This window comes from Canis lupus, chromosome 3 (assembly GCF_003254725.2).
Source record: "Canis lupus dingo isolate Sandy chromosome 3, ASM325472v2, whole genome shotgun sequence".
NCBI lineage: Eukaryota > Metazoa > Chordata > Mammalia > Carnivora > Canidae > Canis > Canis lupus.
In genome coordinates this window covers 24,118,071-24,137,672 of record NC_064245.1, presented here as the reverse complement: position 1 = coordinate 24,137,672, position 19,602 = coordinate 24,118,071, and the positions used below count along the sequence as shown (strand labels likewise).

Here is a 19,602-nt window from a genome sequence, read left to right as displayed (position 1 = left end):
GACCATATTCCATGAGGTAAGATACTGCCCTGAATTTCAATGATCTGTTCCTCTCTAGACTCAGCCTCCACTTCTTTCTCACCCTTACTCTATACTTCAGACTTTCTGAACTAATTTGCAATTCCACACATAGACTTCAATATTCCTTGGTTTTCTACTTGTAATTCCTGCTTGGCAGTCCCTTCTCCTGTTCTCTACAGTTCCTCTTTAATTCACTCTTGAAGACGCAAAACTTAAGTATCATTTCATTTATCCATCCATTCCCCTATCCATTCATTTATCTACTCACTAACAATATTGTTTGAGTACCTTCTATATGTCAGGTTACATTATGGGTGCCCAGGGATATACCAGTGGACAAGCCATACATTGTCCTAGATTTCATTAAACTCAATCTCCTACTTACATGATGCAAGCAATAAACTAGTAAACTAACAGTCCAAGTACTTTCAGGTTGATGAAAATAAAACTGAGTGATATAATAAAGAATGGCCCAGGTCAGGGGAAGGTGGGAAGACCTCTTTGAATAAGTAACATTTAAACCAAGATGTGAATGACCAAGATGGCTGTCAGAGTTTAGACTCCACCAATCTGTGAACAGCCCAGGTGGTGTCTTCTTCATTGTTTTCAGGAAGTAAAGTGAAGGTCACAGACAGGGAAGGATAATATCCTCCAGTGACAACAGAGAACACAGAAGGGAAATATGGAAAATGGAGTTGGTTTAGATGGGTAGTAACAGAAGGGGAATAATAGAGAGAAGAGTGGGAGAACCTTGAGGGACTCTTAAAACAGATTTCAGACTTTCTGCTTAAAAGAACTCACACAAACAATAGGGGGGAAAAAAACACAATATAGCTCCTTGGCAGTATTTTAAAATAGTAATAGTAGGTAGTGATACTGAATAATTTCTCCATGTCAGGCCTTCTTCTGAATATTTTGCCTAATTTATTGAATCTCAACTCTTCAATGAGACAGATGCGATGCTTCTCTTCTCCCTATTTGGCAGATGAGGAAAGTGTACCATTAAAAGCTTTGGAGGCATAGCTATAGAAGATTAGTCATGGAGGCTGGAGTTGAACCCAGGCAGTCAGGCTCCATAGTCCATGCTCTTAACCACTGTATGATACTTTATGCCAAGAATCAAGTTCTTTGTAAATCTGTGATCATGATTAAGAGATGTAATTGGTTGGGGGCTGATTTCAGAAGAGCTTAAGTTTTTCATATGATGGGTAAAAATTGAAATATAAGATTCATATAAATCAGATTTGCCAAGTTCATAGTGGGATACACTGCAGTAACTTGTTATGAGTCAACACAAGTATTTTCATCTTAAGCCTTTTTCTGTTTATTCCTAGGCACTCAAAAGATCAATAACTAGTAACATTAATGAATACCTTGTCCCCTGGTTATTGGCTTTATTTTAATGCATGAAGAGCTCTGCATTTTAACAATACCTATTATATTGATTATCTAGTGTTGACTTGGTTGTTTGGATATTCCTCTAATATAAGTGAATGAGTGATGCACAGTTATGAGTAAATGAATGAACAAGAGAGTGATAATTTATCATGTGAGAGAGTAATAAATTCCCATATTCTCAATCTGACATTTATTTGTCCAAGGGATGTGTATGTGTGTGTGTGTGTGTTTGGTCAAATTGTGTAGATGGAATTTACATCATTCTCCACACAATTTAGTGACAGAGAATGAAAGATAATTGATTATTCAGAGTTTTATCCCTTACTCTACTCATTTTGACCGCAAACTATCCAGTGGAAACAGTGAACTTTTTGTTAACATTCATTTTTATTACTTGCATTGTTCACAATTGCAGACTAGTTCTTGCAGGTAGCATTTTTTAAAAAACATGCATGATCTATAAACATTATCTTCTGAACTACTAAATTTCTTCCTTAAAATATTTAAATTCAGTGAACTTAGTTCTTGTGACCCATGCATTAAGACTCAAGATTTTATACACAAAAGACTTGACCACACAGCTTCTTATTAATCCTGTTGTTAAGACTGAATTCTACATGAATATATATTTATATCCAACCGAAGCTTTTAATTTTCTTGTATCTATAAACATCTAGCACAATAAATAACCCTTGGGAAATTTGCCTTTTGACATCATTTTGTTCCAATATATTTTTTTCATAACAGCACAGTTATTGAGCAATGCTCTGAGTTTCAAAAGCCACCCAACTGGATAGATTGGACTGAATCTTGTTTCTGCCTTTACACATCTAAAATTATGAAAAGAATTATAATTTAGTAATACATATTATGGGATTGGACGTTAGTTTATCTTAAGCTCATTTTTAAGGAGATGATAAAGAATCTCATCATTTTTATCATAATTGAGGTTGATGGTAAAGCTGTTTATGCTGCATTAAAAGAGCAATACTTTGTTCATGGTGCAGTTAATCATCTAAATAATTCTCCAGGAAGGAAGAAGAGATTTCCTAGGACATATGATAAATGTAAATTAGGAGAATTTAGATCACAGAATTCTCACCCCTTCCCTTCTCAGAACCCCTATTCTTGGCAAACAAAACAAAACAAAACAAACTTTGTTTTCATTTCCCTAATGGGGCCCAAATTAAAGGATTATGAATCAGGTAGGGAGCACCCTGTGGAGTTTATAGATTTATTTAAAAGATCATGAAATTACTAACAGCTGTCAGTGTAGATAGCAATTAAAGAAATAGGATGGGATAGAAATAGAATGGGTCTAGACTTTGCAAAGGAACTAGGGACAGGGGAAGAAACCAATAAATACCAAAGCTGAAAGATGCCTTGATTAGTTTTGAGGAGACATGCCTTCTCACCCAGGTCTGTCACCAGGCAGCTGGGAGGTTGAATGTCACTTCCTCTCAGGGGAGAATCCTTAGTAAGGGATTGGACTAGCTTCACTCTGAGGGTCAGCTTTATGTAAGAGAATCTATTTTGTAAGCCAAGGATTAAACAGAATGGAATTGTTCCCTTGATATTATACTCCAAGAAGAGGATGATCTTAATAACTTAGTGCAGTTAATAGTATACTTTATTTTATTTTTATTTAATTTTAAGTGCCTTCAATCCTGTTTTGGGACAGGTTATATATAGATTAGTAAGATGATAAACAAGTGCATGACAGCAATAACCATAATAAATGAGAAATATGTAAGAGATTTCTGTCAGAAATACTATATATACAATACTGTATTGATTATTTTAGATTTATTTGTATCATATGAAAGGTTTTATAGACCAGTCTTTTTGAAGTTAAATATCAGTCTTTAACAATAGAGATGATTTTTTTCTTAAACTCCACAGTATCTCCTTATCGTCCTGCAATTTTCAAAATAACTTATAGCCCACTGAATCCTCAGTGCATGTTGACAGCTAAATAATTTCCAATGAATGGCTATATTCAGATGTGTGTTACCGATACCTTGACTACTAATACACTAATTGTTAGACACACATCACTTTAATTAGGAATTATTATTTCACTCCATCTGCAGGCTACTATTGTTCATCATATTTTCATGAAGATTGCTTATGTGTCAACATAATTTCTATTGTTTTGGGGTTGTTTTTAAAGATTTTATTTATTTATTCATGAGAGACACACAGAGAGAGGGACAGAGACACAGGCAAAGGGAGAAGCAGGCTCCCTGGAGGGACCCCAACGTGGGACTCGATCCCAGGACTCCAGGCTCATGCCCTGGGCCACAGGCAGATGCTCAACAGCTGAGCCACCCAGGCATCCCCGTAATTTCTATTGTTATTGCCAACACATTATCTAGCCAATTAGCAGGAACTGGAAAATGGGGAGGAAAGAAGAGAAAGAGGGATGGATTCCTGTAAAAAACCATTTCTTTTACATGTGATAGTGTTAAATTGCAGTCGAGGTGTTCATTCTCATTAAAAGTTTAGGGCTTAAACAGAAGGACATTGTTCAGATTAATACTTCAGGTGGGTTAGGTGAACAGACCAAAATTCCACCCCCCAGGATACAACTGAGGGTCAGTGTTTCACTGCAAAGTGTTTGCAGCTGGGTTTGTCATTATGATGAAAGCCTTTGGTTCAAACACTGAACCAAATGAAGGTTCTTCAACTGTTAGACTTCCTCCTGCTTCAGTCTACTGAGGTACTTTTTAAAATTTTCACTTCCTGTTTGCATTTTATTTTCATTTGCTCTAAGGTAATATGGCAGTTATCTTAAATGATTTTCCTCTCCTGACCCCATAGATGTAAATTTGTCCTTCAACTGCTCTTCCTAACATTGGTCCAGTCTTTCAAATCTGCATTACTGATTCTAGTCTCCTTTTGCCCTTGATCGCTTGCCTCCCTATATATGCCTTATTCTATCGCTTGTTTTTTTCTGTTGAACACTAAGTTACAAATACTTCAAAGTAAATGCCATATTTTTAGTACATAAAAATTGACCATTATCAATCCCTGTCTTCATTGTAAAACGTTCGTAAAATCGTATACTATTCTTGGGACATCTGGGTGGCTCAGCGGTTGAGTGTCTGATTCTAGCCCAGAGTGTGATTCCGGATTCTCGGGATCAAGTCCCACATTGGGCTCCCTGCATGGAGCCCTCTTCTCCCTCTACCTGTGTCTCTGCCTCTCTCTGTGTGTGTCTCTCATGAATGAATAAATAAAATATTTTTTAAAAATTGTGTACTATTCTTTGTATATATAATCATTCTAATTATCTCACATATTGAAGATGCAACCAAAGGAAGGTAAGGTTTCTGATCCATTCACTTATTGAATAGACTCAGTTGAGGTTAAGGACTGATAATTTGGTATTTTTTCTTTCTTCTAGCCAAAGTGGAAAAAAGCCCACCTGTTAAGGGCTCCCTGTCTGGAAAAGTCAACCTACCTTGCCATTTTTCCACTATGCCTACCTTACCGCCCAGTTACAACACCTCCAGCGAATTTCTCAGAATCAAATGGTCTAAGATTGAATTGGACAAGAATGGAAAGGATTTGAAGGAGACTACCGTCCTTGTAGCCCAAAATGGGAATGTCAAGATTGGTCAGGGCTATCAAGGAAGGGTGTCCGTGCCTACACATGCTGAGGTGGTGGGTGATGCCTCCCTCACCATGGTCAAACTGCGTGCCAGTGACGCGGGCCAGTACCGCTGCGACGTCATGTACGGGATTGAAGACACACAAGACACGGTATCGTTGGCGGTGGACGGTAAGGCTTTCCAAACTGTGACAGTAGTGTAACATGACGCCTGGTCCAGAAGTGTTGTGAAACAGCACCCGAAGTAACTGTAGTTCACACTTAGACAAGTGCAAGAAACAGTCGTTTCAACAGTTCGTGCCTTTCACCAGACATGAGCTGTTATTTCTTCAAGGGTCAAGGAAGGTGACCTTTTGGCACAGCAATGTCACTGATTCAATACAGTGAAGTGCAGTATCATGGAAATGATGACTACCTCAAGCCATGAGAAATAGTTCAGGAATTATTACTTCATTATTGAGACCTGTCAGTGATCATTTTTGATACCATGAAGGCTGATCGACAGTTTAATATTTACAGTGTGTGTGTATGCACATATACACACACACACACCCTTTTCTTCTTTTTTTCTCACTGTCCTAGCGTGATTATAAAAATCTTTGAGTTTGTTTTTTAAGAAATATAAATTGGAGAATTAAGGTGCCTAACAAGTATCATGGTGCGTATCACAGTGCCTTAGAAAGGCCAGGACTTGATAAACATTCGAATTGGATCAAAATAAAACTCAGTGAAAATTTTTTTAAAGGTCAATACACTAGCTGTTATATATTAAGTCTTGCGATGAGGCATTTTCATTTTAGCCCTCTTTCAGTGGTGGTTTATATGTCATTTGAATTTAAGTTAGGAAACAAAGCAAAGAAAAATCGCTTTAATTGGGTACACACATAATACCATAGCTCTTGGAAACAGAATATTTTGGCAAGTTATTAAGCACAATTCTAATACCCAGACATGATGAAACAGATTTTTCTTCCATCCCTCCATTCCCTATAAAATATTTACCTTTCAGAAATATATACAAAGGGTTTTATTAAAACTTTCTTGTGTAGCCAAAAGGAAATACTTTGAATTTCAGATGCAATGAATTAATTTTCTGTACATCCTTTTATGTTCAGATTCTGTTACTCTCTCCTACCAATCTGTTTTTATGTTGTCCATGCATTCACTAAGTAACCTGGGCTTTTCATTCTTTTAGCGTTTTTTATTATTTATCTTAGCCTAGGATTGTTTTGCTCTACTGATGTTCTCCTATTTCTCTTTGTGTGTGTGTGTTTCTATGTGTGTGTGTTATATTTATATCTTGTATAAGCATATAGATTATTAATGAATTATAAATAAATATATATATAGTAGTGGTAGGTACTCACTATGTATAAATTTATATTTATGTTTTTAAAATCCCAAAAGGAGTTTAACAACTTCTTACTATTTTCATCGTTAAAGAATTAGCAGTGGATTTGCCCCTTGCCCCTCTGAAACAATGAAAATCCTCTACTTAATCTCCTTAGCCCCATGAGGTCTTCAAATTATCCCAACAATTGCAGATACTTACACCCGCTGATACGCCCTGCCCTGCTCTTGGAGGCCCTCTTATGCCCCCTTACTGCCAGTCTTCAGTGCACAGGGAAGATTTTTAATTACCAAGAGGACCATTTGAAGCTTTGATCGACATAAGACTAATTTAAAACCATTCAAATTCTTGCTAATCCTTAGAGATCATCATAAACTACCTCATACTTACCAGATAGCACGATATATACTTCCTGACAGTTTTAACGTAGTTCTGTAGAGGTACAAATTTTCTGAAAGGCGTTCGATGAATTTTCCATTGCAATATCAGAAATGGGAAAGTTAATGTTAATTATCAGTACATCTACTTGGTGCCTGTGCTGGTCTTCTTGTGTTGACACTTTTCAGAAGTGCTCATCTACAACATGGCTAGCCTGACCCCTGTAGTTATTTTATTAGCATATACCTGTCTTTGGGAGGAGATAATGGGCATGTGGAAGACAGTCTCGTCTGGCTGTGGGATATAGATTGTCGTCAACCTCATGGAATTATTAAGAATAAAATGAGAGTGGGAGGTATCTTGGAAACCAAAGTTCATTCTGGATAACAACAACAACAACAAAAAAGTGGTCATAGACAATCTTTTTTTTTTTTAAATTTGTTTGTTTATGAGAGACAGAATGCATGCAAGTGAGGGGAGAGACGGAGGGAGAAGGAGAGAAGCCCAAGCACTAAGCATGGAACCCGGAGTGGGACTCCATCTCACCATCCTGGGATTATGACCTGACCCCAAATCAAGAGTCAGAATCCTAACCCAGGTGCCCTTGTGATAAGACTCTTTTATTTATTTATTTATTTATTTATTTATTTATTTATTTATTTATTTTTTAAGACTCTTAATAAAATCTTAATGCGGGATGCCTGGGTGGCTCAGCGGTTGAGCATCTGCCTTTGGCTCAGGGTGTGATCCTGGAGTCCCGGGATCGAGTCCCACATCAGGCTCCCTGCATGGAGCCTGCTTCTCTCTCTGCCTATGTCTCTGCCTGTCTCTCATGAATAAATAAATAAAATCTTAAAGAAAAAAAAATCTCAATCATAAGACCCAGTTGCCCCAATTTCTATTTCTTAGGGACTTCCCAGGCACTTTACCTTGACTTATTTTGTAGTGTTATAAAAATGAGTCATCATGTTTTCTCCAATTAAAAATGGAGGTGCTCTTGTTGAAGTTGGGGGAGGGGACCAACCCCCCTACCATCCTTCCCTCAGCCCATTGACATTTCCCTGAACCACAGAGCACAGTTCAAGAACCACTAGATTATGCAAATCCTAACATACAGTAAAGTGGAATTTGAGACAAGTGCCAAGATGCCTAGCTTCAACTCAGGAGAGTCTCGGGAACTTTATTTCAGGCCTTCTTCAGGACAAAAATTGATGGTATATTTTATCTGTCTTAGTGAAAGCCCTCAGTTATGCTAGTCAGACTGGTGAATAAGTAACTACTAGCCTATCCAACATTTTTAAAGCCTTTACATAATTTGACTTTCATATCAGATAACATAAGCAACATTTGTTACACTTTATGATGGAGGGAGATTAACAAATTAGGGATTGGAACAAGCCTTCTCACTCATACATAGGCCATTGTCTTTTCCATCTTTTCCATTGTTTTTGGAAGTAGATATCTTCATGTTTTATGTTTGGAGGAAGTGGCATAGGTGAATGTTCCATGTACTTCTATTGAGTCAGCCTCGGGGTGACTCAATAGAAGGTGAGTCACCTCAATAGGTGCCCATGAAGTAGGGCAAATTGATCTTGTGGCTGTCTTAACTCTTTGTGTCTCCTGCAGCACCGACTCCCTTTAGTTGTCCAGTGTTCTCATGGTAGTGTGAATACTACCTGTGATCAGAACAAGCTGTCCACCACTTGGGATTTAATGGCTTAAGTCTTTTTCTTAGATTGTTTTCATGAGAACAGAAAATTCCTGGCTAGAAAACTTTCTAATGGAACAGAATGGGACACCTGGGTGAACGGCTTTTCTGGGGCTCCTCACATCCCCATAATTTTGTGTAATGCTTCATCAAGTGAAAATAAAGAATCACCATGGTGTTACTACCATGTGAGTGATTAATTTGATATATTGCTCCGTAGGAAACTTTGCAAAGTATGGTGGGATATTTGAACATGCCCATGATTGTTCACTGCTCTTTGCAGGGGTTGTGTTTCACTACAGAGCGGCAACCAGCAGGTATACACTGAATTTTGAGGCTGCACAGAAGGCTTGTTTGGATATTGGAGCAGTCATAGCAACCCCAGAGCAGCTCTATGCTGCCTACGAAGATGGATTTGAGCAGTGTGATGCAGGCTGGCTGTCTGATCAGACCGTCAGGTGAGAGGTCTGGGGGCCACAGGCTGTCAATTTATTAATTTGAGAGTAAGAATAAAGTGCTACTTAATAGTCCTTTATTTCCCCAGATATCCCATCCGGGCTCCCCGAGTAGGCTGTTACGGAGATATGATGGGGAAGGAAGGAGTCAGGACCTACGGATTCCGTTCGCCTCATGAGACTTACGACGTGTACTGCTACGTGGACCACCTGGATGGTACGATGTTTACATTTCTCAAGCTTCATTCGAACTAAGAAAATTGAAGAAAGACTGGAAACACGTAGGAGTTGAGCAAGTTTTCATGCTTGTTTGGATTCCAGACAAGAGCATTTAGTCTAAATGACCGTATGATTGTGGTGAAATAAGCTTAAATTAAAGTGGAAAGAGAAGGAGGAGTGTGCAAATGGTTATGCAGGTTAGAAATGTCTTCAGTTAATGGCAGGTTTTCTCTCAGGCATGCTGCTGTTGGACTGTTTCCAATACGCTTTTAGAGCATTAAGAATAGAAAGCTGTAAGGGTGGTACCTATTCTTGTGAGAACTTCAGGTAAAATCCTGTGATGACAAACCACTGTGCATCCTAGTGCTGATAAACACCCTGAAGCTCAACTAAATAGCCTCAACTAGCCCAGGAGGGAGTCTCAGGTTTTACTTCTTCTCCTGTTAACTTTGCTACGCTAGCATTCAGAGCATTCATTCGTTCATTCTTTCATTCAAGAAATCACCGACTGGATGCTTGGTACTCTGCTACTTGTTAGGGATGTGAAGCCAGATAAGATGCTTCGAGCCTGATTGATTTTGGCACTGTCATTTCTCACTTGGCTTGAGTAAGAGGCTCTAAAGACAAGTATGAGTTCAAGAAGTGGCATCAAAGGGACACGATGCAGTTTTATTATAGACACATGAAACAGAAGTGTCTGGGGGTTTTGAACTGGAGTGTCATTTCTATTAGCAGGCAGCTTAAAGTCTAAATATATAAAGAGGAGTATTGAATTGAATTCTATTTTCAGTTTTGGCTCGGTACATAGTGGAAGGATAATCTCAATTTTCTTATGTGTAAAATAAAAAGGTTAGATTAGATAATTTCCACAGTCCCTTTCAACATTAAAATTCTATGATTCTGTGAATTGAATAACAACCTCAGAGACTAAAAACTACAAACTAAGCAGCTTATATTTTCCTAATGCCCTGATTAAATTTGAATAAGAAGGCTGGCTTACCAGAGGGCTCCCTAAGTGTGGTTCCCTAACGTCTTAACATTCTTATTATAACTATCCTTTAGCACTGTAAATGTATTTTTTAAATTAGAATCTCAGATAATAATCATTTCCATTTTTGTACAAAGGGAAAATATACAAAATCCAACCTATGATATATATGTGATACATATATATATAGGATTTTGAATATAAAATATACGTATACATACAGAATTTGAATGTTTTTGTTTGGGTGCATAAAAGTTGAAAGAGAAAGAAGAATCAGTATAAATACTAATTGAAGCACACTGAAATTTCTGGTGAGCAGAGTAACAAGGCTTTATTAGTTTTATAGAAGGAATTTGACAGTTCTGAAGGATATTCAGTATGTTTACAGTGACATTATTCTGGAAATGTTTTCTTCCTTGTTTTTTGTCCCTTGGAATAATTTGCAAATCTTTGGATACTGATTTTTTTCTCTGTTGACCTGAAATTGGACTGATGTTGTTGAAGAGATTAAAGAGGCCCTTATGACTGGGGATATATGAGGAAGATCGCAAGATCTTGTAAAGGTCTCTCTCCTTCCTTTACTGAAGCATGCCTCTCTTGGAAGTAAAGACCATTGGCTAAACTTTGAATTGATACAAATTCTTGGGGAAAGTTGACTAAATAAAGTTGCATCTGATGTTTCAATTGCCACATTGATACCAGATTATTTGAAATTAAGCCAGATTTCCTCATAAAGCAGCTTTATTACCATATTCATGGGTATCGTAATTATCACCTATATTTTATTGTTTTTGACAGCCACGTGTGTGTGTGTGTGTGTGTGTGTGTGAGAGAGAGAGAGAGAGAGAGAGAGAGACAGTAAAAACTAGAGATATTGATGCATTAAGAATGCCTATGATGGAACACACAACCAGTTATGAACTAAGGTACAATAACATTAGATCAGAAGCCAAATGATTCCAGATGGTCTAATGAAGAAGTCAATTAAGTATAAAATGAAGCGTAGTTTACAAGATAATTAATTTTGTTTTAATTTAGTCATTTAAAATGGAAGATATTTAGTTGATGGAATATCAACCCTCTTTTTTTTCTTCTTCCTTGTTTTATAATGTCATATTCATTCTGAGGTATGAATTTCTTTATAAAACTCAAATAATTATACTCTATTAAATCCAGCTAGTTTAGGAGAGGAAAAAATGCTAATCTGGTTCTTGTTCTAAGATGACGATTATAGCACAGTTATACATATGAATATAGTATTCAGTTCTATTAAAAAAAACCTAGTAAATGTACAACAATTATATTAGCTATATCCACGAGCCAGGATTCCAGTATTAGCCTGTGTTCTTGGAAATGGTCTAGACATTGTGGTGGCTTATTAGCCATGTTTCAGTAACAGAACATTGTTACCAAGAAATTAATGGAATTAAGATTCTAAAATAGGAAATCTAAAAAGTAAGATAATATAATCACAAAATAATCCGTATTAGAAAGTTTAATCTGTGTTTCCTGGTGAGGTAGTTTTGGAAAGCATTAAGAGTGTTCCTTATTAGGAAATTTAATTTGGGTTCCCTGGAAACATAGGTTTGGAAAAGTTTGAAAGCATTTAGAATAGGGTTGAGATGATCATAGAATTCAGAAAATTGAGTCAAGGATTGGAGTTATTTTGGATTGGTAAGGACAATGCTGAGAGAGCAGTCTTGGGAGGCAGTTAAGATCCCCGTAATTAAGAACAGGAAGGATATCAACTGAATCCCAGCTCTGTCACTTACTAGTTGTGAGATCTGAGCAAGGCTTTACCTCTGTTTCAGTTTCTTCTTCTTTGAAATAGAGACAATTGAATACTTATTTTTTAATCATGGTATGAAGATGAAGTAAGTTAATGTATAAAGCTTTTATCACAGTGCTCAGAGTAGGTGCTCAGTAAATAATAGCTTATGGATAGACGAAAGGTTCTTTATTTCTACTGAATTCATAAAAAGAAGAAATGACTTAGTTGGGGTGACTGTGTGACGGGCCCTGAGGGGGACACTTGACGGGATGAGCACTGGGTGATATGCTATATGTTGGCAAATTGAACTCCAATAAAAAAATAAAAAATAAATTTTAAAAAATGACTTAAAGTTGCAACCTTGTGAATTAGGTTCAATATAAGGAACATTTTTCTGACAATGAATACTGCAAAATGTAGAAATAATCCTGACAGACTGTAAAATTTCTTCTCTGGAATTTTCTTAAAACTTGAATTTTTCTGAGATGTTCTGATTGCAGTATTCTCTCAAGGTCTGAGTTTAGTACTTTGAAATATATAGAAAATAACTGGAAATGTCTTACTTCTTTTTCATGTCAAGGCATTTTGAATACCATAAATTGCTTGAATATTACTGAAGAATTAAAATTAATACAGTGGCAAAAACAGAATTCTTGTGTTATCCCTCCTAAATTGTTTAATCAGTTTATTATCTGATTAGAACATTATATTCTTGAGTAACAATGTTCAGGAATTAATCTGGTATCTGATTCCCCATAGGAGGTCATGCAAGTGGGAGATTTAAATAATCCTGGAAGTGCTTTGTGAATTAATGCATTTCTGTGCTAAAACCTGGCAATTTGATAGAAAGTACGTGTGTCATAGCAAAAAAAAAAAAAAAAGATATCCTAAATAAGTTAGATAAGAGAATGCTGGAAAGAAGGGAATACAATGTAAATATTTTGTCTAAAAACCCCACTCAAACATTTTAGGAATCTTCAGTTGTTTCTTTAATAAAACTAATAAATTGACCATTTGATTTCTTTATGGTAGCAGGTACTTGTAAGAAAACAGTTTCCTTTATAAAGGAGTTTAATCCTCCCTGAAGATGAATCATGGGGTGGTAGGTGAGGTCAGACTGCTTTCATTTTCACAGGTGACCTGCCTAGTTTCCTTGCAAATGAGTCCATACTTCCAGGCTCATCCCTAGACCTGACAAATGATCGATCTAGGAGCTCTGATATGGGCAATGTGGGGACTTACATCTCATCCTTCTATGGCCTGTATTTTCTCTGTATCCCTACCCTTTGGCTATTACTTCACCTGAAATAACCACTACCCTCCTATTCTGATTGCCTGGCTTTCACGTAAGGCTCCCAGCACTTTGATGTGTCTGTACTATGGGCTTTTTCCTTTTCATCTCCTATATTCTTCCTAAGTCCTAGTTGTCTTTCTCACCTTTACATCTCTGAACCTTGAATATATGACCTTAACCGCCCCCAAATGTTTGCTTAAGCCTCTCTCTCTCTCTCTTTCTCCCTTAAGACTTCGGCTTCTGGGAGGGAAGGAGTCATGTATATCCCCATGATGCTCTTGGCACATAGTAAGTGCTCCATAGATAGAGTTGAAGAAATGTGTGAATTACTGAATTAACCTCCAGACTAGAAGTGCCCACTCTAACTCACCTTGCTTTGCGCTTGCCCTCAGGATAACTTCACCTCTCTCCAGACTTAATCACCATTCTGCTTACTTCCCAGATTTTCATTACTCCAATTTCCTTATCAGTTTGTTTAATTTAAACTTGTTCCTTGTAGGTAAACCATAAGTCAAATGCCTTGTAGGAGGAATGGCGCACAAGTATACCCAAATAACGAATGAGTGAAAATGGACATGTTTCTAGTTTTGCATGGAATTCTCTTCTAAATGCCGTGCCCATGTTTCTAGTTTGTGAATTCTTTCTGTGTCTCACCTCAGGTTTTGATTCTCACAGATAATGCCTATGCCTTTAACACACCTTCAAGGGGCCCTGTTTTACAACCATCAAAGCGCTCAACTACTGTGTCCATGTTCTTCTCCTGCTCAACATCTTGTAGTAAATTTTCTTTAAGAGTTTTATTTATTCATGAGAGACAGAGAGAGAGACAGAGAGAGAGGCAGAGACAGAGACAGAGGGAAAAGCAGGCTCCATGCAGGGAGCCTGATGTGCGACTTGATCCCCGAACCCAGGATCACACCCTGAGCCGAAGGCATACACTCAACCACTGAGCCACTCAGGTGTCTCATCTTTTAGTGAATTTTTTATCATCTTTCTCCTCAAGCATAAACTCTGCGTGATCTTTGAAGCCCCTCAAACCTGGTTAGAGAGTAACCACTTCAACCTTGTTTCTGTCTTTCTAACATGATCCATGTACCAGCCCTCCACAGACCCTGTGCTTGCTCTTACCTGCAGTTCTGCTTTGGTCCTCTCAGAGAACATACACCCCCCCACCCCGCCCCAGCTTTCCAACACTGCTCATCCCTGTGCCTGGAGATTTACTGCTTTCAAGAGCCCATCTTTGGCTCTTCCAGCTCAAGCAGAGATTTCCTTACTCTGAACTCTCATTTTTCATAGAGATAGTTCCACATACTTGGTGTTTAACTGTCCTTTCCTTGCTTCATAGTCACCGAATACAAAATGTGATCTGTTTTGTTTTGCAAAACTTCTGTAACTGCTGGTAGAGATAAGGCCGTAGACATCTCTACCTCTCTCAATCGCAATGAAGGACCTATCCCATTAATACAATCCTAATAGTTACTCAAGAAATACTTGGTGGCAATTGCATTATTTCTTCAAACTTTGTCTCTTTTGGAATACAATTACCACTACCCTTCCCTTTCTGTAATATTTGAAAAAATGCTTCACTTTTTCACCAAATTTACTAAGAATCTATTTTTTTCCATCTTTATTGGATCACCATGATACTAATTTTTCTCTTTGAATTGCTCCTCTCACTCTTCCCCATGGTGTCTCTTAGAAAGAACTCCTTCCTAGAGATAGTTTTTTTTTCTCTTTTCCAGCTTCTCACAGTAATTTCCCTTTCCTGCCACCCTAGCTAATCATCCCTCTCTGGGATTGGTTCCTTTGTACCTATTCACAATTTACAGGTTAATTTTTATACTGCTTCTTCATGTCAAAATCCAGGATGATTCTATCACTTCCATGATTTGTGTAATACTTCTGTGTCCTCCTTGTGTCTGGCCTAGAACCAAAAAATAACCTTTCCTTTTTGCTATCATATGATCTCCTTTAGATATGCAAAACTAAAACTTTAGGTAAAGGCTCAGATGTCATTAAACAGGTCTTAAGCAGGGCTTGAAGGGTCAGGCCTTTTTTGGAGGCTCCGACTGGACAAAAATCAGATATCAAATCTAGAAACTCCATGATTTCGCTCCTGTAGATTCTCAGATTGACTTTTAATTTTAGTGGAATCTACAGTATATAACCTACAAAATACTTCACTGGCAGGAGTTATCTAAGAATTAGTGATACTGGTCTTATGTAGTTAAGAAGTCCCATGTCAGCTAGAAGAGCTTCCTGCTGGGTCCATGGATCAGCGGATGATTCAAATATTGATTCTAGATTATAGAACCTCTTCACTTTGGTTCACTTTGGTTTGGTGCCTTCTAGAAGATGCTAAGAACTTCTCATTTATTCTCCACAGAACTGCTGGAACTACAGATCATAGCTGTGGCTGTGGCTTCTTATGTAGGCTTTGGAAATTAACAGTTTCAGGGACCTGAAACTGTACTTGGAAGATATTCGGGTGTAAGTGTTAGAGCAGCGTAGCTAAGAGTCAGTGAGGAAAGCCACCAGCATGGCACAATGGCAGCACCTCTGAAAATGATGTTCTCATTCAATCCAATGATTTTCATAGATTGATCATGAAGCAGCTCCACGGGTAAGATAAGGAAGGAAACTATTTATTGTTTGGTTGTATTATTGTTTAACTTAATCCTCATGAAAACCTTGTCAAGTATTTCTTTTTCTTTTTCTTTTTTTTTAACCCTGCTTTTTGCCATAAGGAAAGGCTACATAATTGGATATGTGCTTTTTCCTATTCCACTGCAGTAAACTCCTGTGGCCACCATGGATTTCCCACCAAAGCAACAGATAGTCTTACCAGCCAGGAAGAGAGAAAGTGCTCTCCAGGCTCCCCCAAATCTCTGATTTCTCACATAAGAATATCTTAATTCTTATCTGAGTAATGATTGCGTTGTAATGATTAAAATTGCTGGGTTAAATGGTAACTCTATTTTTTAACTTTTTCAGGAGCTGCTAGCCTATTTTCCAATGTGGCCACACCATTTTAAATTCTGACCTGCACTCTCTTAGGATCTGATTCTTTCGCTTTTTTTGCCAACACTTGTTTTTTATCTGAGTTTTGATTATAGCCATCCTAGTGGGTATGCAATGATATCTCATTGTGGTTTTAATTTGTATTTCTTTCATGGTTTATGATGTTAAGCAACTTTTTATGTGCTTATTGGCCATTTATATATTTTCTGGAGAAATGTTTATTCAGTGTGGCTACAAGATGAATAAGTCATGGGGATGTAACATACTGCATGGAAACCATAGTTAATAATATTATATTGCATATCTGAAAGTTGCTAAGAGAGTAAATATTAAAAGTTCTCATCATAAGAAAATATATCTGTAACTATGTATGGTGATGGATATTAACTAGACTTAGTGTGGTGGTCATTTTGCAATATATACAAATATCGAATCATTATGTTGTATACCTAAAATGAATATTATGTATGCCCCTTAAACTTCAATTTAAAAAATAATGAAATCTTGGGGCACCTGGGTAGCTCAGTCAGTTTCTGACTTTTTAAAAAATATTTTATTATTTATTTATTTATTCATGAGAGACACAGAGAGAGGCAGAGACCCAGGCAGAGGGAGAAGCAGGCTCCATGCAGGGAGCCCGATGGGGGACTTGATCCAGGTTCCCCAGGACCACGCCCCGGGCCAAAGGCAGAGCCAAACCGCTGAGCCACCCGGGCTGTCCTAGTGTCTGCTTTTGGCTCAGGTCATGATCTCAAGGTCCTGGAATTGAGCCTCATGTCGAATGAATTCCCTGCTTAGTGGAGAGCCTGCTGTTCTGTCTCCCCACCCCCCGCTTGTGCACCCTCTCTCTCTATCTCAAATAAATAAATAAAATAAAATAAATAAAATTTTTTTTTAAAAGAAAGAAATGTCTATTCAGAACCTTTGCCCATTTTTAACTGGGCAACTCAATTTTGTTGTTGAGTGGAAGGAGTTCTTTATATATTCTAGATTTTAAAGTGTCTTTTCAGAAGATTTGTACATATTTTTTTTTCATTTCATGAGTTGTCTTTATTACTTTCACAGTAGGGTCCTTTGACATACAATTTTTAAAAACTTTAATGAAGTCTAGTTTTTATTTGTTCTTTGGTTGTTTGTGCTTTTGGTGTCATATCTAAGAAAACACTGCCAAATCCCCAGTCATGAAGGCCTGCTTCTGTGTTTTCTTCTACAAGTTTTATAAGTTTTAAGTTTTACTTTTATTTTGATTTTGAGTTAATTTTTGTATGTGGTATGAGGTAAGAGTCCAAATTCATTCCTTTGCATATATATCCAGTTGTCCCAGCATCACTGTTGAAAAGACTATTCTTTCCCCCATTTAATGGCCATGGCACCTTTTTGAGAATCAACTGATCATAGATATATGGGTTTGTTTCTGGACTCTCCATTCTATTCCATTAATCTATGTGTCTGTACTTTATGTCAGTACCACATTGTCTTGATTACTGTTGCTTTGCAGTAAATTTGAAATTGGGAAGTATAAGACCTCTGTGTTCTTTTTCAAAATTATTTTAGTTATTCTGGGTCCTTTGAGTTCTCATATGAATTTTAGGATCAGCTTATCGATCTCTACAAAGAAGCCAGCTGGGATTCTGATAAGGATTGCATCGAATCTCTAGATAAATTTGTGGCATATTGCCATCTTAACCATATTCAATCTTCTGATCCATGAATATGGGATGTTTTTCCATTTCTTAAGACCTTCTTTAATTTCTCTCAGTGTTTTATAGCTTTTAGAGTATAAGTTTTGCAGTACTTTTGTCAAATTTCATCCTAAATATTTTGTTCTTTTTGATGCAAATCAAAATGGAAGGTTTTTTAAAATTTCTTTTTCTGATTAGTTGTGGGAAGTGTGTGGAAAGGCAATTGATTTTTATATGTTGGTCTTGTGTGTTCTGCAACTCTGCTGAACTTGTTTATTAGTTCTAATAGCTTTTTAATGGCATCCTTAGGATTTTCTATATATAGTCCCTTGCATTTATAATCTTACTGTACGTAAGTAGACTTGTCCTGACATATGCCCCTTGAGACATGTGATAGTCATTTGCTGTAAGGTTTTGATGTCAAGATCTCTTAGAGTTCTGAATTGAAAATGCTTCTTTGTAAGTACAGTGGCCATTTACCTTTCAGCTGTGAAAAGTAAAAAGAAAAAAAAAAAGCTAAACTAGGCTGATCGTCCTGTGTTGACCTGCAGCCATACTGTGCCTGTCAAATCAAATAACACGTTCAATCTCATATATTTTGAAGACTCAGACACCCAGAAATTTTTTAGAGCCTCCTTCTCACTCTAATTAAAGTCTTACTGCTCTGTCAGTGGGAAAGAATGAGATCTGACACCCTGAAAAACCATTAAATATATTTAAATTTTAGTGGGGCTTCCTGTTGCTGAAGCCTTTCAAATCAACATACAGGAGATCTTATATAATAACATACTGACAATCCTGTGGATTCCTTTTCTCATGCATTGTTATCTGACTTAGAGCATGTTAACGGACTATCAGAGCCAACTGATGACAGGTCTTTACTAATTAATTAGAAGTTAAAAATGCAAAGTTCTATCTATGCTACAAGCCACATCATGCTTCTCCTTCAGCCTAAGACAAGTAAGAAATCTGAAAAGTGCTGATCTCTCTTACCAATCTCATTACCCCTAAATTGGAAACAATGCCAGCCTAGCTCTAGAGATGAAGTGAAGTTACGTTGGCGGCCCCTGAGGCTTTCTAGTCCCCAGGAACAGAAGGCTGGCCTCTGTGCGGGTTAAAGGATCAAATCTTAGGGGAACTGACATGCTTTTGAATTATCTTCAAATATCGGCCCTCAAAAGATTATATAGCAGCGTATGTTAGCTGTTAATCAAACATGTACAGCTGATGGATTTTGTGATCCAGAGTATAATGAGCATTAGTCTTCGATGCTTTGATCGTGTGTGTATATAGACACAGTCAAAAAAAAAAAAGAGCAAGAGTGAAAGAGTGAGAGAAGACAAGAGAGACAGAGAGAGAGGGGGAGAAAGAAAAAAAAAAGAAACCTCCTTTGAAACTTTAAAGTTTAAAACTTCAAAGCTAATAATAATTATGCTGAATTGCTTTTATCACCAGGCTACTTGCCATAAGTGGTTTTATTATATCAGCATTTAGAAGCTCATTTTACGTGACTACTTCCAGCTCGTACACTCTAGCTACTTTTACATAATTTATTGCTTATTTAAACTTACATAGCAAGGAAATGTAGTCACATTTATACATCTTGAACTTCCTTAAAGTGAAAGAAAATCAGAGAATTCTTTTTTCCAAATGGGTAAAGGGAATCATCATTAGTTTAGAACTTATTTTCAGACCAGACA

At 37.2% G+C, this 19,602-nt stretch overlaps 1 protein-coding gene across 1 annotated transcript in view; it reads left to right on the top strand.

Moving 5' to 3' along the window:
* VCAN (versican) overlaps positions 1-19,602 on the top strand; it is a 112,156-nt gene that overhangs the window by 13,921 nt on the left and 78,633 nt on the right. The window contains 3 exon segments of the mRNA XM_049108292.1: positions 4,829-5,206; positions 8,756-8,930; positions 9,017-9,144. Of these exon segments, the coding sequence (XP_048964249.1) occupies positions 4,829-5,206; positions 8,756-8,930; positions 9,017-9,144 (681 nt within the window).